General features: G+C 48.1%; 2 protein-coding genes across 14 annotated transcripts in view; one reads left to right on the top strand and one right to left on the bottom strand.

The window, feature by feature from the left end:
- Positions 1–22,536, top strand: part of SNX30 (sorting nexin family member 30) — a 121,515-nt gene that overhangs the window by 90,114 nt on the left and 8,865 nt on the right. For 3 of the 13 annotated variants that reach the window (XM_060154593.1, XM_060154586.1, XM_060154587.1), the window contains 3 exons: positions 1,770–1,856; positions 11,483–11,635; positions 16,399–21,725. In XM_060154593.1, the coding sequence (XP_060010576.1) occupies positions 1,770–1,856; positions 11,483–11,635; positions 16,399–16,542 (384 nt within the window). In that variant the 3' untranslated portion in view covers positions 16,543–21,725. Of the gene's footprint in view, positions 1–1,769; positions 1,857–2,095; positions 2,253–8,805; positions 11,636–15,226; positions 15,366–16,394; positions 21,726–22,536 lie in introns of those variants that run through there. The other 10 variants (XM_060154589.1, XM_060154591.1, XM_060154590.1 and 7 more) reach the window with 10 other exon arrangements.
- On the bottom strand, positions 10,861–11,369 carry LOC132523431 (ubiquitin-like protein FUBI). The gene is given in 2 exon segments (XM_060154601.1): positions 10,861–11,025; positions 11,028–11,369. Coding segments are annotated over 2 exon segments (399 nt in total). The 5' UTR covers positions 11,317–11,369; the 3' UTR covers positions 10,861–10,915.

Here is a 22,536-nt window from a genome sequence, read left to right as displayed (position 1 = left end):
AATATTTATTTATTTATTTAATTTTATTTTTGGCTGTGTCGGGTCTTAGTTGTGGTGTGCGGGCTTCTCTCTAGTTGTGGCATGCAGGCTCCAGAGCGTGCGGGCTCTGTAGTTGTGGCGCACAGGTTCCAGAGCACACGGGCTCGGTAGTTGCAGCATGCAGCCTCACTCATTGTGGCTCACGGGCTCAGGAGTTGTGGCGTGTGGGCTTAGTTGCCCCGCGGCCTGTGGGATCTTAGTTCCCCGACGGGGGAGGGGATCGAACCCACATCCGCTGCATTGGAAGGCAGATTCTTAACCACTGGACCACCAAGGAAGTCCTGTTATTTCAGTTTAATCAAATCAGGTAAAATTAATAAAAATTTAAATCCAGTTCCTCAGTCACACCAGCCACATTTCAAGAGCTCAGTCAGCACGTGGGACGAGCAGCCGCTGTACTGGATAGTGCAGATCATGGAACGTTTCCATCACAACACAAGGTTCTATGAACAGCACCATCAGTGTTCCTGCTCAGAGGCTGATGAGTGTGGGGAGGTAACTTCAGAGCGCCGAAGAGAATGCTGAGTGACAAGCAATGAAAAGGGAAGCTATTGCAAGTTTTACTTCACGTTCTTCTAGTGGTGAAACACTTTTCCAAGTAAATACTTACTTAGGGGAGACTTGAGGTTCCCCATGCTGACGCCTTCCATTAGAAGCATCAGAGCGTTGTCAGTGATTCAGTCACTCATCACCTCTTAGCACGTGCTAAGGACACAGGGTGTCCACTTCTTTAGCCAAGGAATGGCTCCTTCCTGCCCGGACTCCATGCTCTGCCAGAGAGCGTGAGATTCGAAGCTCTCACAGCAGTTTGTGTCTTCTGAGTTAGTGGCAAAGAAAGTTCTTATTACTCTTCGTTTGTCATTTGTGGTTCTACTAAAAGAAGAAAAAAGAAACCCTGGGATGAAACTGATCCTTTTCTGTTGTATCTGGTGAGGTCTTAGAGGCAGAGCCAGGAGCAGATGAGGCGAGGGAGGCGCCCAGGGCACAGATTTAGGGAAACACGCTCAGGTGCCAACCTTGAACTTGCACAGGGCCCAAGACTGAGGGTCTCCTTAAATTTTGCATTCTGGGTGCCTGGCTTGCCTCCGCCTTGTTCCACCCAGCCTGGCTCCCATCACCGCTCACTCTGGCGGGCTCGCCGCATGGTTGCAGGGCTTCTGGCCCCGTCCGTGGCTCTTCGAGCACAAGCAGCCTCCTGCCGTGTCTGAACCTCTCCCTTAGCTGGAACCCCTCAAATACGAGCTGTATCTCTTTGCTCTTTGCATAACTGGCCCAGAGTGGAGGACAGACAAGTAGCTAATAATGATCAATGAGCAAATCAGTCCACCAGGGGTCAACTCAGTGAATTAAAGAGACAAGAACTCTCGTGACTTAGACTTTCTCATTAACGGTTCAGAGAACGTCCCGCCTTGTCACCTGCCAGGCTCCACGTCTTGGCACAGCTGAGTTCTCCCTGTGCGCATGCCTGCTGGTGGGCACCGCTCCCCCTACCTCGCCCTTTCCCAGGCCTCTGTCGCTTTCAGCGTCAGGCTGAGTTACCGTGCTAGAAAGCTCCATCTCTGAGCACGGTTCTCCCTCTCTCCCTCCTCCACCCCTGCTGCCTCCAGAGCCTGTGTCATGCTGCAGCCAGACCGTCCTAGGAGCACTTGGCTGGCTGGGGCCATGATTCAAGGAGGAACGGGGTACAGAAGCAACAGCTGTGTTCACGCTGCCCTTTCTCCCTCCCACAGAGCGTGCTGAAGAAAAGGGACCAAGTGCAAGCCGAGTACGAAGCCAAACTGGAAGCTGTGGCTCTGAGGAAGGAAGAGCGGCCCAAGGTCAGGGGAACCGCCCGGGGTGGGCGGGCGGGCTGCTCCGGGCTTCCGGCAGTGATGCCCCCCGGATGACGAGCGAATTCGTGTCCCTAGATCCATATGACCAAGATGGTCAGTGCTAGCTGGGCGGGGTTGATGCTGTTCTTTTCCTCTTTTTGCTCCCTTTTATGTCTAATGTACGTTGGCGGTTGACTCTCCTGCTGTTTCCTGTTTTTTTGTTTTTTTTTTTTTTTTTATTTAAGGTTTCCAGCTCTGCCATTTATAGGCAGTTCCTGTCTATGAAATGGGGCTGAGGAGACTGGGGAAGAACAGTCTAGATCAGTGTTCTCAGAAGTGTGATTTGTGGACTGGTCCACAAACTGTAACCAACCCAGGAGGAGAAAAGCGCAGAAGCTGAGAGTGAGCACTTTTACAGCACTGTGTGCACAGCTGCCCTCTGTCTTCAGCAGCCCGTCCCGCCGACTAATTCCTAGCTGTCCCTCTGATATTGTGGAACACGGCCTGCTGAGCCCACGTCTCAGTGTCACTTAAAGGGATGACGTGGAATGCTGTATTTAAAAAGTTCACTCTTAACAATTTAGCTTCTAAATATAAGTATAGAAGTCACTCTTCCTGGCTAGGGAGGGAAGGAAAGACAGCAAGTTCTGCCACTAGCCTAGTTTGGAAGCTGAAGGTCCTGTATTTAAATGATGTCACTTAAATAGTTCTGTCAGCATTCGTACCTGCTCAGCACCGAATGCAAGCTTTGTCAGAGGCTGGTTTTGGCATTTAGTATATGTTCAGCCCTACTGGGGACAGTTCCTTTCCAAAGACAGGAACTAAAGGTTATGAGTAATAGGCCGAATTAAATGTTGACTGTGCCCTGGATTGCTGGCTGCCTGCAGGTCACACCCACTCTGGAGCAGACAGAGCAGAGGAAACAGCTGTTTCTGGCTCACGTGTTCCACCTGGGAGAGCTCCCACCTCGTGCTCTACCCTTCTTGCTGGCCTGGGTGACTTCCCTTCTCCTCCCAGGGAGTGTTGAAATCTTCCTGCTGCTGCTGTTCTCACCTCCCTGGAGCATCACTTATCCGTACGACTCATCCTCTTGGCCACAGGAGTCCTTACGAGATGGGGAAGGGTTTCTTTCTAGCCAAGGAGACCAACCAATAGGTCCCAAACACACCTATACCCTCTCAGCACACCGTGGGGAGGCGGAGTTTGTCTTCCTTCTCTCTCGTGGGAGCCACACCAGAGTGAACTTGGCTACTTATTTAGCAGTGGTGATACTTAACAAAACAGGGGCCGTCCCGACCATGTACCAGTGAGTGGGATCCAATGGTGGGGGCAGCAGGAATTGTGTCTCCAGTTGAGGGTCTGGGGCAGCCACTACTTTGGTGGGCAAAGGAGGGCTCAGTGGGCAGCCTGTCCAAGTCAACCATGGTTTGGTAGACAGAGCACAGGATTTAGAATCACATGGCCCTGGGTTTGAATCCCAGCTCTGTCCCCCAGCTTGGACTGGTTTGCTCATTAGCCTTTGTGGGATGCGTACATGGGATTGCTGTGAAGATAGAAAAATCAGCCCAGTGTCTGATGTAGTAACAGATGCTTCATTGGTAGATCCTCTGTTTTCCAAACTAGCTCCTGTTGCCTCTAGTAGGACTGCTGAATGAGAGCTTCATTTTCTGGGTTTGTTGCCACTTTTTTTTTTCTTAATTATTAAAAATGTTTTTTCTCACTGCACTGTTGGGGGCATTGTTTCCTTGTGTCCCAAAGAGTCCCCTGCTTCTCCACGCCTCCTGAGCGTCTTTCCTCCCTGACCACCCATCAGCAGGGAGAGACCTGTTGTAGGAAATGAGTAGCTTAAGATGTTTCTGTGCTTTGTTTATTGTTTCATGTTTTGAGCTTCACTTTCCAGATTCCCACTGAAAGATAGTTTTCACAGGGAGGCGCCGGGTCTGGGCATGTTAACAGAAGACCTGAGGGAATCTTGGGGCTGATTCTGTTTTGAGGTGAAATCTTGAAACGTTGCTCTGAGGAGTGAGGGAAAGTTGATTTTATGTGAAGCCATGGGGAGGTCACTTCTCTGTAACCCAGAAGAAGGAAATGGCCTCTTGGGTCTCCGTGTCCCTCACCGGGATTTCACACTGGCGTGGACGTCTGAGGACAGAGGCCTGAGCCCCGTGGCTCCGGCTGCCGGACGGAGGGCCCCGTGGCTGCAGCTTCTCGGCGTGTGCTGAGGGCGGGCAGCGGCGAGGCCGCTAGAGCTGAGGGGAAACGTTTGCGTCGCAGAATTTGAAGTTTTGCTTTGTTTTTAGGTTGACGAAACTCAGCAGACCCCGAGGTGGCTTATTCTCAGGAAGATGGAGCTTTGCTTTTGCAGGCTTGGCCTTCCTCACTTTAATTTTGAGGTTGGACAAATTACAGGCATTCAGCTGGGGGTGGGGGGGGTGGCTGGCTGCCTTCTGCTGCATCTGTCAGGACCACAGACTGGGGGAAATCTGAGAATTTGCCCCTCCTTAGCAGCTTGAGACAAAGCTATTACTAGAAACACAGGGGGGCTGAGGAATGGCATTTAAAACTGGACGGGAAGCATGCACAGTCTGTTGTGGACTCATATGAGGGTAAACCATGGGGGGAACCTGCACATTTTATTCTGCATTTGACTCTTTTCAGATGCTAATATATTCACAGGTCGCTGGTTCAAAAAATAAAAGAAGAAGGGATGCTAGGAGAGAATGCTTCATACAAGGTTAAAAAAGAAAGAAAGAGAGGGAGTATTTCAGGCCCTGACCCACTGGTAGCTTGTACTGGCTACGGGCCAGGTGAAGAGGCTGCTGGGAGTGGGCAGCGTCATCGTGGAGCTGAGGTGTTGTGGTGCGGGGCCGGGCGGAGCGGACCGCGAGAGGGGCTGAAGTGCCACTCCTCGGGGTGAGAGCAGGTGAGGAGAGGAAGGAGCACCTGCGGTCAGTGGGACAGGCCTCCTGAAGGCTGTGGACCTTCAGAGTCTCTTAGAATCACCAGAATGGTGCACCTTCTGGAATGGGGAGGATGTGGCAGAGAGCAAGAACTCCAGCTGTGAAGTAGCAGATAGGAACAGGGAGACTCGTTAATATGGAGCTTCGGCAGACCTGAGAGTTTTGCAGGGGTATCTGTTGTTTCCAGATACTTTCGACAAGTGAGGAGACACACACCTGATAATTCCCAGTCCTGTCCACGGCGGCTGTGATCTCAGCCTAGCTTAGGAAACCAGACTCATCGGCCACAGAAGGGCAGGACTCTGTCACCTCCCTTACTGGATTCCTATAACAAACTCTGTCAATGCGGTTCCTCATCTGTAAGATGAGGAACCAGCGCTCAGGGGAGTTATATGACTTACACGCCAATGCTCACACACGGTGGAGCTGGAATTGGGCCACGGATGCGTCTGGTTCCAAAGTGGGAGCCCTTTATCCCCACCACAAGGGCTCCCAGCAATCTTAGCTTCACTGAGGGGTGAGGCTTCCGGCTTTTGTAAGATGCACGGCTGATGCTAGAGGGACTGGGCAGAGAACCTGGGCCTGCCGCTGGCTCTTCCGTCTGTGTCTGCTAGTCCATTCAGCGGGTGTTGGGGAGCTCGTGGCTCCTGTTCTCATTGCATCTGCTCTCCACGTGGGCGCTCGCTTTTCCCTCCTCAGCTGCCATTCTCTGAAGCTTGTTTCTTTTTATGTATTTTTTTTTTCCAAAGCATTCTTTCAGGGCACCAATGACTTCCTATGTGCCAAATTCAGTAGCCTCTTCTCAATCTTTACCCTGCCTCAGTGTTTCCTCAACTTCTCTTCATCTCACAGCTTCCATAGAAAATGAAAATATTTGTATGGCACACTGAGATCAAAGACCAGGTTGCTTGAAACTGGAGGTGACCAGCCTGGAACTCTGGCTTCCCAGAGGGCTGGGGGGATAATATTGCTGTCGTTCACACAGCACCAGTTAGGAAGCTGTGCCCTGCTTTTCACTTAGTGGCATATAGCCGAGAAGACAACCGTCTTGAATTGGTTCTGTCATTGGTCCTGGCACCTCTCCCCCGATACTGGGATCATGTCTGCCTTATATAATCTTTGGGGACTTTATTAACCTACTGCCCTCATGGGAGCAGATAATGTGATGCCTCCAGCCTAGCTCCAAGAAGGATACTTAGGTAGAGATTCATATCGTAGGGCTGAGAGATGCCTGGCACGTGGAAAGAGTTCATTAATACATTTTTCAGTGAATGTTGCGTGAATTCACATTACCACCCTGCTCTCCAGCACACACGTGCTGAATCTCATCCCGTGTTACCCTTCTCCCATCGCTCCACAACCAGTATTCTGTAATGGAACTTCTCACGAGAGGTAGGGGAACCAATGTGAAGAATGCAGTCTTGTCCTCTGTTTAGAAATTGTTGTGTTTTGAGGTCTTGTCTGGAGATTCTTTTCCCTTCTTGGTATCTTGTGATCAGCAACACCTGACCGTTAGCATCGGCTATTCCCATCTCTACCTGCTCCAGGTACAAGGTAGCATAACTCGATAACAGTACCTCAGTCAAAAAATGAGAACATTGAGTTAGGAAGGAATGCAGGGTGTTACTAGTCAGTGAATCGATTGTCACAAAGACACCATCCAGAAAGAAACAAAAGTGAGAGGAATGCAAGCCCTCCTCTCCGCAGAGTTGGGCAACTTCAGCAGCTGGTCACTTCAGGCAGCTCACGCAATCTCTCTTATTCTCTTCTTTTTAAGCCCTCCCATCTCCTCCCTCTTCTAACCTCCTCCACCCTTGTGCTTCTATGGCTCTGCTGTCTCTGACTCACTTCCTGCTTCTCTGCCCGTATTTCTTAGTAACTTTTGCTGACTCCTTTATTAAGCCTACACATGTAGGCTTTTCCATGAGTTTTTCTATCCTTTGGCTCTCCCCTCCTTAGCCCCCTCTTTTATTCCCCCATATATTAAAAAAATTTTTTAATCATGGCAGAATACACAAAACGTAAAATTTACCATCCTAACCATTATTAACTGTGCAGTTCAGTAGTGTTATAGTAAATTCACATTATTGTTGCAACCAATCTCTAGAATTCCTTTTATCTTATGGAACTGAAACTCCATATTCATTGAACAACAAAGCCCTGTTTCCCCTCCCTCTGGTCCCTGGCAACCACCATTCTCCTACTTTCTGTTTCTATGAATTTGACTACTCTGGGTATCGCTTATAGGTAGTTATAATGAAGTAGTATTTGTTTTTTCGTGACTGGATTGTTTCACTTAGCACAATGCCCTCAAGGTTCATCCATGTCGTAGCATGTGTCAGAATTTTCTTCCTCTTTAAGGCTGAATGATATTACATTGTAGGTGTATATCGCATTTTATTTATCCATTCATCTGTGGACGAACACTTTAGTAGCTTCCATCTTATGTCTTTTGCGAATAATGCTGCAGGGAACGTGGGTGTACAGATATCTCTTTGAGGCCCTGCTTTCAGTCTTTTGGGTATATACCTAGAAGTGGAATTGCTGGATCATATGGTAATACTATAATTTTTTGTTGAACTGCCATACTCTCTTCCACATGTGCAAAGGTTCCAATTTTCTCCATCCTTGCCATTCCTTGTGTTTTCTGGTTGGTTGGTTTGTTAACAGTAGCCGTCCTCATGGACGTGGCGGTGGTTTTGATTTGCATTCCCCTCGGGATTTGTGATGGGAGCATCTTTTCATGTGCTTGTTGGCGATTTATATAACTTCTTGGGAGAAATGTCTGTTGGAGACCTTTACTCATCTTAAAATGGGTTCTTTGTTTTTGTTATTGAGTTGCTCAGCCCCCTCTTGTGGAGGGAGGTCTCACCCTTCCCATGGCTGCAGCTGCCTCCTTTATCTGGTCCGTGGACCTGTCCTTTACCGTGAGCCGTATGGTGGACTACTGCCACCCAAACTTTAGTCTCCTCTCTGACTTCCTATGCTTTATTTCTTGTGTGCTGTTGGTTGCCAAATCTGTCAGTTCTGTCTCCACCAGGTTGGTCTGATCTGTCCCTTCTGGTATTTCAGCCATCACCCTGGCTCCAGGGTACTGAGGGTCATCACAGGCCAGTATAGTTTGGTGTTGACTCATCTCTCATCTCTGGTGAAATCTTGGGGTGAGGTAGCATGGGTGAAGGGTGGCATGAAGTTTGAAAGAAAATGTTTAGTCGTATTATAATATTTTATATTTGGAAAATAAAAAAGAAACCTTTTGATGTGACATGGAATAAAGTTCAGTAAAATATTCTTGACTTGAGGGGTTATGCAAATGATAGATTATCTTTCGTGAACAGCGCTTTACAATATTGATACTGATCAGAACTAACAAATAATTGGTTCGGCGCTTAACACATGCCAGGTACCAGGAGTTTTATGCATGTACTGCCTCATCTAACCTCATTCCAACCTTATAAGGTGGAGGGTATCATCCAGAAAAAGAAACTGAGGCGTGGAGAGGCCCAACGTCACCCATCTAGGAAGTGGTAGATGCAGTATTCACACCCTGGAAGTCTGGCTCTAGAACTGTCTCTATAGTAAGAGGAAGCACAAGGCGTTTCTATTTTCCAGAAAGGACGCCTGAGTTAAATGGGCCTCAGAACCCCTGGCCTTCAGGAAGAGCCCCAGGTTTCTCATCTGCTCCCCGCCAGCTGGGGCTCTCTCTCTCTCTCTGCCTTTGAGGGCTCTGTGGCCTGTGAGCTGGCTGTTCCTGAGGTGGGTCCAGGTGTTGTCTCATCTCTGTCACTTGCATGTACCATCCCTCTGCAGTCACAGGCCCCACTTCCATCATCTTTGAAGAGTCGCCTCTTCAGGGAAGCCCGCTCCCCCATCCAAGCTGTCCTCAGCCTCCAGCTGCTCCTCACAGTGTGCGTGTCACAGGCTCCAAGTGAAGAGAAAGCGCTCGAAACATCTCCCCGCAGTGTCCAGCCATGTTCATTTTTCTTCCCAACTAGACTGGGTGACTTGAGATGAGATTCGCTGCTGAGACCTAAGCACTTTCCCTCTGTCCCCAGCGTGGAGTGTGTTGGGAAAATGATAAGCTAAAAAATACTTCCCACATCGAGGCTCAGGCAGTCATGCAGTCCGGAGTTTCCATGCCCAGACCAGACCCAGGAATCTTTGCTGGGTGAGCACTCCTTGGAATCAGAGAGCCTAGCTCCTCTCTTCTCACCGTGTCCCAGGAGGTTTCCCACTCAGAGCTTTGCTTTCCCCCTTGCTGCAGTAGTTAACTAAACAGGAAGTTGATCGTGGCACTTTTCCCCAGATGCTAAAATGAGCAGTGGCCAGGAGAGGAATAAGGGAACTGGCCTGTGCCTGCAGGGAGGGAAGGGAGGTCAGCCCAGAGACTGGTTCGCTGGGTGCCTGTTGAGGCTGCTTCCTGGGATGTTTGTCAGGGAATGGCTCTGGAGAGGCAAAGCCAGGGCACTCTTGTTTACACTTTGGTTTCCCTCAAGGTGGCCAACAGTAACAGGTCAATCAGCAGGGAAAGGCAAAGTGACTTCAATCCTAGATCAGGAGGGAAAATCGAGTCCTTTTAAAACTTTCTTCCGGAAGTTTAAGTGCTTTGGAGAACGCTCCCCTACCCCCACCCCCAAAAAACAGGTTCCTTGTTATTGGTTTTTGTGGGGTTTTTTTCCGGCCATGCTGAGCGGCTTGTGGGATCTTAGTTCCCCAACCAGGGATAGAATCTGGGCCCATGGCAGTGAAAGCACCGAGTCCTAACCACTGGACGCCAGGGAATTCCCCAAAGTTCCTTGCTTTTAAGTCTCTCAGGATGCCTGACTGTATACCTTCCTCTCTGACTCATCCTTGTCTCTCCCAAGTTTAGTGCCTGTGCCAGGCACATTTGAATCCCCTCACCTAGGCGGCTCCACTTTCCCTGCTCCTGTGTACTGCAGCCATGGCCAAATGGTCTAGGTGGCAGACGGCTAAGTGCCCTCAGCACTTTGGAAGCCCTGAAGGCGTTGGCTCCCTCAGGCTTGGCCTTGCCTGAGGTGTTTCTGGGTCAGCTCCTGCCCATAAGGTCTGGGTATAAAACTTCCCTGGTTGGTAGAGATTGACCTTGATGGTTACATTTGGGATCAGAGGCCCCAGCACACAAAATGTACAAGGCCTCACTTGTTTGGGGAAAGCATTTGGCAGGTGGGTGTGTGACCCAGCTTTGGGCATGTTGGCCGCCCCCCTCCTCCCACGCACCATCAAAGTCCAGTGGAGCTCCTGGGTTAGGAGAGAAGCCAGCTTTGTGCTTTGGGTACCAGGGTGATCATTTCCCATTACCTTCTTATAATATTGGGTATTTTCTTTCTAGCTGTGTAGGATGGATGAAACTCACCAAAGCAAAGTGAAAGTTGTGAAATTCAGGGGACTTAGTTCCATTTTGAGAAAGCCTTCTAAACTTCCTTAAGAAATACTAGGAATAGCCTGCTGTATATTTCTTCTTTGTATTTCACGGGCTTTGACATGCATAAACACCTTTCTTTCCATTTCCCCAGACTTACCCAATTTTAGTTCTTTATTTTTGGTTATCTGCTGTCTGGGGATTGCGTGGACAAGTCTCCAGTTGATTTATAAAGTGGGCCAGTAGTCTTATTGCAGTGCATTCTCTGGTTAATGGAGAGAGGCATCACCAAAACGTCACGGTTAATGGAACAGTTCATGTTATATGGAAAACCCTCTTTTCTAGTTTCAATATGGGGCCTAGGAGAATAGCAGCGCAATACCAGCTACTGCTGTACACTTGCAAAATCTGCACACCTTTTCATTTTTGGATGGGTGAGTCCTAAAAGGGGCCAAAGACATATGACTCTGAATCACAGCGTTTCTTCTTCCTGTTTGTAAACAGGCAGGTGTTTCCCCCACAAGTCACTGTTTGGCTTGGATGGGTTTAAAAATTTGGGTCAGGATAGCACTTTTCAGAATTCTTTCTAACATCTGGAAACCCAAGGCTGTGCCTACAAATAAATGCCTCCAGAGGAGGGAGTGTTTTCATGGCATTTTCTTTCTTTTTTTTTTTTTTTATCGGGCTAAGTGACTTTATTAGAGAAAGCCAAGATGACAACGGACTTAAGAGTTGGCATTGGGGCCCTTCTTCTTGCCAGAGGTAGGCACAACATTGACAAAGCGCCGGTTGTACTGCATACGCCTCTTGGCCCGGTCCGTCTTCGTCTTCTTTTCTCTTGTTTGCCCACCTTTGGTGTCTGACCTCTTACTTTCCCAGCTCGGGCCAGGGAACCATGGACTTTACCTCCAAGCACGCGGCCGGCTACTTCCAGAGCGCTCAGAGCCTCCACCCCACACTGGCCCAGGGTAGCCTCATCCTCTAGGGGCGTGCCTGCCACGAGCAGCACTTGATCTTCTGGAGCGATGCCCTCCAAAGAGGCTACATGAGCCTTGATCTGGGCGACCGTCTCCTGGCCGGTCACCTCGAGAGTGTGTAGCTCCTGGGCACGGACAAAGAGCTGCATGTTGGCGACTGAACCGCAGATACCGCTGCCGCTACCGCGAAGATGGAGTCGAGAAAGAGCCGTGGCATTTTAAGGCAGTAATCTGGCCTCTCACAAATGTGTGAGCATAGGGGCATGAGGTACCCGTTACCCATACAAAGCTCCTGTGTATGCATCCCCCTTCCAGGTACCAGCAAATGTGGAGAAATGTCAGGATCGGATGGAGTGTTTCAATGCTGATCTGAAAGCCGACATGGAGAGGTGGCAGAACAGCAAGAGGCAGGACTTCCGGCAGCTGCTCATGGGAATGGCCGACAAGAACATCCAGTATTATGAGAAGGTAATGAGCAGGCTGACAGGATGACAGTCTTCTCCTTGAGGAAGCGTTTCTAATGGCCAGAGCCTCTGGTCAGGGCCTGCCAGAAGTCCAGAAGGGTCCTGCTGGGCCCATCTCCTTCCCTTAATTTATGTGTTTAGTCTTAGCAACCCCTGTGTGTCCTCACCCTGCTGTGCTAGATGTGGTGCTGGGTTTGGAAGCCGGGGGGTGGGGCAGGGTGGGGGCCTGGGTGCCCACAGGAGTTTTACTTGCACACCCTGCTGATGGAAGCAGCAGTTTTATCCTCCAAGTCCTTTAGTCCTTCCAGCGGCTGCTTCCCAGTCAGTCAGGCCTACAGCGCAGGGATGTCCCCAGTTGATAGAGGCTTCGGGGTTCCTTTAAGCTGTTCTGTGGTTCTTCACACAGGTGTTCTTCCCTTCATTGTGCCGTGGGTCCCTTTGGTCATCTGGTGAAGCCTAGAGACCCCTTATCAAAATACTGTTTGTTTTTAAAAAATAGACTTTGAAGTACTGTTTTTAAGTACCTAAAACAAAGGGATGTAGGATTACAAAAGAAAACTTTTAAAAACAGTTTTTTTGCTGAGTCCCCTTAAGCTGTGGACTTCAAGGTAAGCGTCCCGCCCGCCACCCTCACACACACGCAGCTGTCATCAGGCTGCAGCGGAGTATCCTCCAAGTTTGCTCCTAGCGTATCCAACCCTAGGTCATTGCTGCTGACGAATTCTCATCTTCCTTAAAGCTTAAAGTTATCGATGAAGAATGGCCCAGTGGTAATTCAACGAGTAACCTGTAGACGTAAAATCAAGCTGAACAGGCATTAACTCAGCTACTCCCATCACAATTCTAGAAACACGTCGTCATCTCAAGCTGGAAGGATCCGTCTTTTTCAAAAGCTTTGCTGGTTCTGGCTGCTGTGCAGAGGCACTGTGTCTGCATCTTGATCGGGAAGGTTAAGGAAGAAAGTAATGGAATGGCCCTTCCTTGCCAGGTCTTAGTAAGGGCTGTTTCACAGGGAAGGGGGAAGGTGGCATATGCCTCTCCTCAGTACCTTTCTCATGGGACCCCCACTCTGTGTCTGCATTGGCACTGGGCTGAATGCATATGTGATCTCATTAAATTTAAATTTAACCCCCATCATGACACTGTGAAGTGAGTTTTAGGGGCTTTCAATTGAAAGCTGAAGAAATGGAAGCTCAGCAAGGTTTTAAAACTCTGCCCAAGGTCACTCACCTTGTGAATGACTGAACTAGGATCGGACTTGGCTCTCCGGGTCCACAGGTCTGAGAATTACCACACACGGTCAGTGAGGGGGACAGGGACCACGGATCTTTGGGGACAGTCCTGACTGCCCAAAGGTGGAAACATCATTCCATGTGCAGCCAAGGCCTCAGTCCTCTACTGACTGTGCTCTTAGACAGGGTGCCTCTCTGTGCCTTTGTTTCTTCATCTGCAAAAGGGGAGTGATCCTTATCCATTGAATGATGGTGAAGAAAGAATGAAATGATACCTGAGAACCTCTAATGTGCCTGGCAGATGGTGGATACTCAGTGAATGGTGCTTCCTTCCCTCGTGCGCTCACTCGAGCCCCGCTTCCCACTGCACCAGTGCTGACTCAGTTGGATGTTCATTCCTCCTCTTGGTGATTAATTCCAGTGTTCCCAAGGCCCGCGTCCCAGGACTCAAACCCAGGGCCTTTATCCACGTCTTGCCGCTATACTGCAAACAGGGCCACTGTCTTGGGGCCTCGTCTTGGCTCCTGCTTAGATTTCACAGATGCTTTTTGTGTACTGTCTGTGTACAAGGGACCAGGTACACATCGGTAAACAAAGTGGCAGGACTCCTGCCATTAAGGAGCCATCTGTCTAGTGGAGGATAGACGTTAATCCAAGAATCCCACCTCTTCAGAGAAATACGTGCCCTACAAGAAAAGAACAGGAAACTGGGAGGAAAGACTAGGGGGCATCATTCAGATCAGGATGGAAGGGGGCAGGTAGAGTGGGCAGGAAAGGCCAATCTGAGGAAGTAACATTTAACCTGAGTCTCGGAGACAAAGAACAAGTATTCCAGGCAAAGGGAGCAACATATTTAAGGGTCCTGGGGAGGGAAAAAGCTTGAGTGTTTGTCCAGTGGTTAACTTTGTGAAGAAAGCTGGTATTTAGTTGGGTCTCTGGTCAAGAGGACCTTTTGCTTCCTTTGTAGTTTTTGAAGTTTTTTTACAATGAAAATGTTTCCATGTAATAGTTGTATAATAAAATACGTTTTAAAAATGCTAAAAAGAAAAGAAAGAAAAAGCAAGCTGGTGTGGCCTTGGTTCCCATCACTGACATAGAAGAACCTTCCAGATCAGAGATGATGGCCGAGGGAGAGAACAGGACCCAGGATGCCACAGACCCCACACTGGGTCTCTTGCTGACAGCAAGCTCCTTGAGGCTCCCTGGGCTTCCTTCTTTTTTTTTTTTTTTTTTTTTTCCTGGGCTTCCTTCTGTAGGGCAGGGTCTGAGTCCAGCTGCTTCTCCAACCTCAGAGTCACCAAGGAAGGAAGCAAGGAGCTATTGCACCACTCCCTTCATCCGGCTTGATCTAGGGATGCGTCTCTCCTCCCCCATCCTCAGGTCTCCTCCCCAGATGACTTAACACAAAGCCTTGCTTCACCCTTGGGCTGCTCCTAAGAAGGGCCTTATGTGGTTCTTCTCTCTTCTTTATGCAAGAGACTGCTCGAAGGGCAGGTCATTTCTGCCGAGCAGCGTGCTCTCAGAGGAGAGGGCCAGCATCTTCCAGGTTCTTGGCTCTTCTGAAGGGTCTGGAATGAAAGGCACGTGTGTAGCGGAAAGAACATCCGCTTTGGAATCACGAGCTCTGCCGCTCATGAGCTGTGTGTCTTGGGAAAGTTTTTTTTTTTTTTAACCTCTCTGGGTCTCATTTTCCCCACCTGTGAAATGTGTGTTTGTGTAATAAATACTAATAATATTACTTCCTGGAGTTGTTCCGAGGACTAGTGCCAATGAATGTAAAATACGTAACAGTGTCTGGACATGATAAAACTCAATAAGTAGAGTTCCCTCTCCCCAGTTTCCTTTATGGGAGATCCGGGAGTGGCCCATACAAGGAGATCTGAGGTGGCTGAAGAAGAGCGGGTTTTCCGCCCCCTCTGGGTCAGGTGGCTGGCCCGTTCCAAGACAATTTACATACTCCTGCGGGCGCCACCCACACTGGAGCAGTGTCTTCATCCTGGCTGAGAACCTAGGGCCTCACCAAGGGTTTGCAGCCTGCCCTCTCTCCTGCTTTTGGAATGGAAGGAATTTCTTTCAGTGAATACATTTCCACTCACTGATAGGAACTTTACGGACAGTGCATTTAGGCCTCATAGAGACGCTGCAGTCTTTCTTAGAGATGGGGGCAGGGGGAGATGTAGTCCAATACCTGTTGCCTCCCTTCTTGCTGCTAGCTCTGCGTAATACACGTAGGTGTCGTTAGACCAAGGTGACCCAGCAGGATTGACAGTGTGAGGGTATAGATCAAAGCAGAATGAAGACGCTGACCCTGAAATCTGAAACTCCACGCTGATGCTCTGTGTGTGTGTGTGTTGTCGTTCCAGTGCCTCATGGCTTGGGAGTCGATTATCCCACTACTGCAGGAGAAGCAAGAGGCCAAGTAAGCTCCTTCTTGGGACAGAGACTCTCCTACCTATGCCGGGCATGGCGCCCACACCGGAATGTCCCTGCAGTGCTAGAGAGGTAGCACCAAGAAAACAACACAGAAACATCTCTCGTTTGTGTATTTCTTTCCCTTCCCCCCACCTTTGTCCGACAGTTGTTTTCAGTGAGTATTTATTCCTTGGTGGCGTCTGTAAGGCTGTCATCATCTCTCAGCAGAAGAAGCATACCTCCGTGGTGTGAAGGAACCTGTTCGGTGGGACACTACGAGGATTTGAAACTGAGGGACAAGACAGCCCTCAGCTGACATTCTGACATCTCGTTACAGTCCCCTCTTTGGGGACGGCAGAGTTGCCTGCCGTGGAAGAGAACCCGGGTCCTGCCTTGCAAGGCCGTGAGGAAGGCATGGACAGAAGGCAGCTCCTGCCTTCCGTGGATGCACAGTGGCTCTGGAATCGACCTCCACGGGCCTCGACTCGTCTTGGCCTAGAAGGAGGCGTCGGCGCCTCTGTGGAAAGCCCTTAATGTACAGTGTAGCTCTGAGTGTGGCCTGCTGCCTGCCTGTCATATGAGTGACACCTGTGTTATGGTTTCCGGTTCGCATAGGACCGTTTAATCAGTGTCTAGGTGCGTCCATGCTAGAGCAGGCAAGCTAGCATCCTTGTCCTTTATGCGATGCCTTGGGAAGCTGAGGGGGCAGTGCTCCCCGAACTTGTTTCTGACACTAAAATGTAGTAGATTGGAAACTGTTTTGTGTAAAATGAAAAAAAGGTGCATTTTTCTCTGTGATGTTCTTTGATGTTCTTTTGCTTGTTAAATGTCATCAGGGTAGAGAGTTAGGCCTGTTAGGGGTCATCTGTTGTCTTGAAGTCAGAGTAGCTCCGAGGTGTTGAGGTCAGCGGGCATATACCAAGCGCCACCTCCCATGTCTGCTTTGTGCAATTTGCCTTTACCTCACCAAAAACTCCTAGTTTAATGTCTCCTGCTGTGTCGGCTGAATGTTTGGGCATCCTTTTGGGGAGAGGCTGGCATATTCTTATGATACAGTCAAGATGTGTAAACTCAGTCTGAATGCTCTACGTGAAGTGCTTTAACCTTACTCTTTCCTAGTCAGGAAGAAGAGTCTGTATCCAGGTGGGCCTCGAAGATGCCAGGTGTGACAGCGAACTCTTTGCTACTGGTTAAGCGGAAACCTCCTCAGTTTGCAGCCACGTTCCTGGGGACGGCTGCATCTAAAGTCTTCATTTCAAACTGTTAGCAGGTTTCCTTTTCAAGTGTGTCAACACAAAACAGACAGACAAAGAGGATCTCTCTTCCAGCTTGTTTTTTTCCCCTCATGAAGTTAAAACTACCTGTGTCATGTTTGTGTTCTCTCGTCTGTGGCTCATCTCTATAAAATTACAAATCTGAGCCTCAAATAAGCGGTAGTATTATTTTTTTTTTAATAAAACAGCTGTGCTGAGACACTGCTGCGTTTGCAAGTGAACCTGCAAATACTGGTCAACGTGCAGACTGCTGAGGTCACTGCATTCCGCTTCTAGCTGCAGATCTTGGGGCAGCCACGGCTGTGATGCTGGTGGGGCAGCCGTTGGACAGCCCAGGACAGTTTGGTTCTGCTTCATCGTGTTTGAAAAAGTCGCGGTTTAAGTGATAATTTGTGTATCAGTTGGTACTTGTGCACACTGTTAGACCCCATTTGTGCCATTCTAAAATCCTTTGATGTGAATTTTCTGTTTGGTACAATTAGAGATGATTCATTGAAGCAGAAGGGTAAGAACAGTCCATAGACCCTGAGTGGTGAGTCAGTGTTTCCTTCTACCTCTAAACCATCCTGTTGGTGTGGGTGTCGATGTCCAGGTCCAGCCTGAAAGCTTGCTGGTGGAATCGGGGCATGTATGTGATAGTGGGTTGATGGCCTCCTATGGCTATTTGGCAGAAAACTCTAGACTGACCCAGAGGCGAATGCTTATCTTTGGGAACATGTGAAGTCTTGCCTGGTGGAACGTATGCTTTAAAAATGTTGTCCAGTGTGATGCAAGCTTGGAAAGAACTGTGGAAGGAGTTCCAGGAAGACTAGACTCTAGTCTGCTGCTAGTTGCCAAAGCCCAGGCACATTCCTGTGGAAGGGTTAGATGGGCAAGAAGGCAGCCCTACCAAAAAAGAAAAAGAAAAAACCATCAGGTTCCTTGCTAGGATATATGGGGAAGGCGTTGGGGTACACAGTCATCCCCTTACATTATTGGAGGCAGAAGACTGGTTCTGAAGGGATGCAGGCATCTTGGGCTTTTATCTTTCTGTTTGTTTGGTCTCCCTGTGATGTGCCTGTGCTTTAAGGCTCCAGAGAGAGCTGGAAAAGGCAAACCGACCTCCAGTGTGCCATTGATAGCAGAGCGTGGAGGACCAGGGTATCTTGCAGCCTTCCTTGGAGAAATGGTCTTTCCAGAAAAGGGACCTTTGTCCCTTACTTCTGGCTGGCATCTGATGAGGTGAGGAGGCTGGCGCAGAATGCCAGGGACAGTAGGCAGCGGAGGAGGCCCTCCAGCCCTTCCCACCCCCACGGCTCCCTCGGGCCCCCGAGGGTCAGCAGCCCCAAGCGTTCACCTCTCCATCTCCATCAGCATGAAGGTGATTCCCTGTGAGAAGTGTAACCCAGAGACTTCTGTGCCAAAGACTGCCCCGTAGAGGCTTCATCACCCCATCCTTCTTGGCTCCACAAAAGTCGGGGTACTGAGATCACTGACTCCTCTCTTGTATTTATTTTCCAAGAGGTTTTTTGCTTGAGGATGTGTCTTACCTCAGGCAGACACACGTGGACAGGTTGAGACTTGAGCACATGGCAGTGGAGTGGAAAGTCATCCCTGTCAGCTGTCCCTGGGCCGGGGAAGTGAAAGGTTCAGTTCACCTGGGTGAGAGATCCAGGCTAGGGCAGAAGAGAGAATTCCTAGAAACTGAGCAGATCTTAAAGATGCAGGTGAGGTTGAAGAGAGCAGTTGCGATTTGCAGCCGATATGGACACTGCTCGTCCTTACCACATGCTGGATCTCCAAGAAGACTCTAGGCTGCTCTGCTCAAAACAAGGAACCACTGCCCCTGCTCGAGCCAGGTTTGGGGTTGGATTTTATCATTTTTTAAGACTTAACGATGATTCCTGGGTGACCTCAGAAAAGTGTGATTATGGACGTGACGGGCTCTTATTTCACTGTGCTGCTCATTGAACCCACCACACACCTTTCTATAGCTGAAATAACAAATACCAGCACGACTCTGGGGATGGTGGTGGATGTAACCTAAGTTTATCTTCATGCCAGATTTCAGCCACACCCAGAGTGTGTCCTTCATGTTACTGACTTGAATGTGTTTTCTCAGTGGCTGTCCACACAAGGGAATTAAATGCGCACCTGCTACTCGTTTCCTGTGAGGCTGCCGTTTGTGTTGGGACGACGGGCTGTTCCGTTTAGAGAAGGGCACGATGCCGTGTGGCAGTGTGCACATGGACTTTCCCTTGGGACGGTATCAGCCCAAGAGGCACCCAGAGGTTGTGTGACTTGGCCCTGCTGTTGATAGCATTGAAATCACGGGCACCTGGCTCTGTTTTGATGCCATTCGTTGGGCCACACAAGAGTCATCCTCTGCCCTGTGTCCTGAGCTGGTGAGAGTGGTGGGAGAGCCAGGGCCAGAGCAGCCTGTCTTCTGAGCAGAAACGGCCCTTTAGAGCAGCCAGAGTAGAGCCCAGTTTTAACCCATCCCAAGACCCAACACAGGTCTGCCTGTTGTCAGGGTACGGCACACCAGTCCTGGCCCCCACCTTCCCAGACACCTACTTTCAAGGTCTGTGGAAACTGGGTCATCTCATCCTGAGGCTGGGGTAACACTGCTTTGGCCATACCTGTCTGCAAAATTGTTTGGGGAATTTGGGTGTACCTTCTCCCTTTCAAAAATCCTCCATGTGCCACCAGATTGAACACGCCCTCTCACTTACTGTGTTTTCTCTATTCAGATGACATTTCCCTCAAATTTACCTGCCATCCCCCGGGCCAGACCTACAGATTGAGCTGGGTGTGTTGGGAGTTGTTCGCCTCTTTGCGGTTTGTTAGTTCAGTGAATAAACCAGGAACCTGATTTTTCATCAACCCACCCAATAGGTGGTTTTGCTTTCTGTATTAAGGATGTCTGGTCTCTCCATAGTTGCACAGATCAGAGGATGCGCAGGGCTGTCTACGTTAGAAAAGGTTTGGGGTGGGGGGCAGTTACAGGGAGTGTGACTGTTTTTTCTTAATCAGATGTCTTTGAAATGCTCTCCGGGTGTGACTGTCTGACCCCTTCTGTGTGGCAGAAGAAATATGTTATCGAGGTAGTTTTTACTACTGTAGATAGTCTGTAAATAAGTGCTTTGAAAAAATAACGTTAACAAACCAGTAAGATATTTGTCTGATTCATAAACATTTTGTGTATTTAGCACTTGAAAGTCAACAAATCCAGACTTTTAGAAATGCCACAGACTGTTAAAAGCCTAACTCTACTTTTTGAGAAGTTGTCAACACCTGCTAATATGCCTTATTCTTCAACTACTGTTTTTTAGATTCTGGATAGAAAGAGTTTTTAGAGATGTAATCAGTTGTTCAGTTTAAATACTTGAGGCCTAACATAGCCAGTCTTTGTTCCTCTTAAAGAAACAAGCAAGAAAGTGAGGTTCATAATTAGGGCTGCCTTTTGGGAGGAGAAAGCTAAGTATTGCTATTGCCAAATGATATTTTTGATAATGTAAGGAAACACAGGGACCACAAAACCTTTTTGTTGTTGTTGTCGTTGTTGTTTTAAAGTGTGAAAGATTAATTTAGTGCCTTTTGGCACCTTTTTGATATTACGGTATCAGCACCGACAAATCACTTAGATACAGAGAACTCTATAGATTATGACAATATTAAATGTTTACCCTGATTCTGTAGAACAGCTTCTTAAAAGATACCGTGGGGGCCTCAGAGCAGCATATTTTACATAGAAATTCTCCGCAGGTTGAAATGCCAAAAACGCGAAACGTGCTGTTGACACGCGTAATTTAGTCCTTTGTCAGAGAGCTTTTACTATTAAAACCAGTGATTGGGGACAGCACGTGCGCCTCTCTGGGCGGCGCTGCCCTCTCACCGGGTGATTCTGGGTGGCCGGTAGGCCAGGTGTGAGCAGGTGACACCTGCCAGCTCCCCTGTGTGACAGGCTGGCTCACAGTCTCAGACCATCCCTCCAGTCACAAATGATACTGGAAGGAGGGAAGGGGGATTGCTTTTTCCCCAGTGGGGAAGTGGGGAGGGGAAAGTACATTGCAAACAAAAATGTGACTCAGTGGGATAAAACAAGGCCCGTGTCAGCTGGGCCCCCGTCGAATAACAAACCAGCAGTTCTTAGCAGTCAGCACCGTTCTCCTGGGCACCCCTGAGGTTTTGGTCTGTTGTACTCTTGTACCTGTTCCCTTGATGTCTGTGTGTCGGGAATGCGTTCAGACATGATGTACATCTGATATATTCCCGTGAAATAAGCTGCCAGCAAACTTTCTAACTTGTATTTTAACTGTTGGAAAAACAAACAAACAAGCAAAAAAAAAAACCTTTTGCTTAGGTCATGTCCAAATTATGGACTGTTTATTATTTTAGAAATCATTCTTTACATTTAAAATTTTACAAGAAAAACCCTGAGGTATTGATCAAGTCCTCCGTGTAAATGTGTGCTCTTCTCTCCATGCTGCTGTTCAGCCACATCAAAAGCTGTGGGAAAAAAAATAAATAAATGTGCTTGAGAATGTGTGTCCTAGATGAGAAGGCAACTTATTTCCAGATCAAAGTCTTTGTTTCATGAAGCTACCAAACTTTAAAGAGAATGTCACCTTTTTTTTTCTTTTGTTATGGAACCCAGAGATTATAAAGAGAAAAAAGTTCTTGTTGCATTTTTGATGCTGGCATGAGGTTTTTGTCCACGTTTTTTTCATATATCTGCGTATAAAAAATTCTGTCCATTGTGTACTATGGGATTAGTATTACATTTCAAGGTAAACAAAAGAATTTGTATTGCTTGATAAACTGTTAGCTTGTAAATTTAAAACAGGTTTCTTTACCTCAATTAACTTAAAGTAATGGACCAATAAACCTATAAAAGACGCTTTCTTTACCTTGAGTCACGTTCCGTTTGTACGGCTTTATAGGACAGGGAAACATGCGTGCCTTTTGTTATTTTCTCTGAAGAGGTATCCATTTGCCTGCAAGAATCAGGATATGCATAGCGACAGGAAAAAAACCTATAATTTAACTGTTTTTATTCTTCATTTCTTTTTGGACTTGTCCTCAGTTTGCCCTCTCCTACATCTTACAAGGTGACACCAATCTGAGGACATGAAGAAACCACCCAATGTCCATCTGTAACCGTGATTGGCAGGAAGGCTGGCAGCCAGCGCAGGTAATTACATAAAGGATTTCTTCCTATTCTATCCCGTAGCAAAGCACAATGTCATATTCTGAGAGCCAGTCATTTCCTGATTTTTTTTTTTTGATTCCTACGTTTTAAAAAAATCTGTAAAGAAAGAAGAAATGTCTGTAGCTCATTAGAGCGTGCAAGTGTGTTGTAAATTAGAGACCAGAATGCTCAGTTAAGCTTACCTAATGATGGCAATGCACTGGAAATGGACTTAAACTGGTGCTAAACTTGGCTTACGGATAGTAGACACCATTAATATAAGGCTTCAGTTATACAAAATGAGGCAGCAAGGTGTGGGATAAGAGATTTGGGATCAAATGTCAGCTTTTCTACTTTCTAGGTATGTGGCTTTGGGCAAGTCACATCTCTCTGAAATTCAGTATTATGATCTTTGAAATGAAGACATGCCTTTCCTGGAAGGTTGCCGATAGGACTAGCAATAATGGTCTGCACCTAAGGGTCTGCTGGGCCCACATTATGTGATAACACTTATGGAAAGACTTGTCCTATTGTTCAAATATGGCCAACTTAAATATCAAGGATGTTCCCATAACAGTCCTTCCTGTGTGCTTTGCCAGTTGAAAATTTAAAAGGGAGATATATCATTTTTTAAACTGTTTTCCTTTAAAGAAGATTATGAAAATAATATGATGGAGGATTGTAGTCAGACTGAAGGTCTGGGGAATAGATGGGACTAGATCATAAAAAAGAAGTGATGGGGGATGGATTTCTGTGGTGAGGGGAGGGGGTCAGAGATTACTTGGAGATTTCCAGCCTGGGAGCTGGGAGGTGA

This window comes from Lagenorhynchus albirostris, chromosome 7, assembly GCF_949774975.1.
Source record: "Lagenorhynchus albirostris chromosome 7, mLagAlb1.1, whole genome shotgun sequence".
NCBI lineage: Eukaryota > Metazoa > Chordata > Mammalia > Artiodactyla > Delphinidae > Lagenorhynchus > Lagenorhynchus albirostris.
Note: the sequence above shows the minus strand (reverse complement) of the source record. Positions and strands in the feature narration are given on the sequence as shown.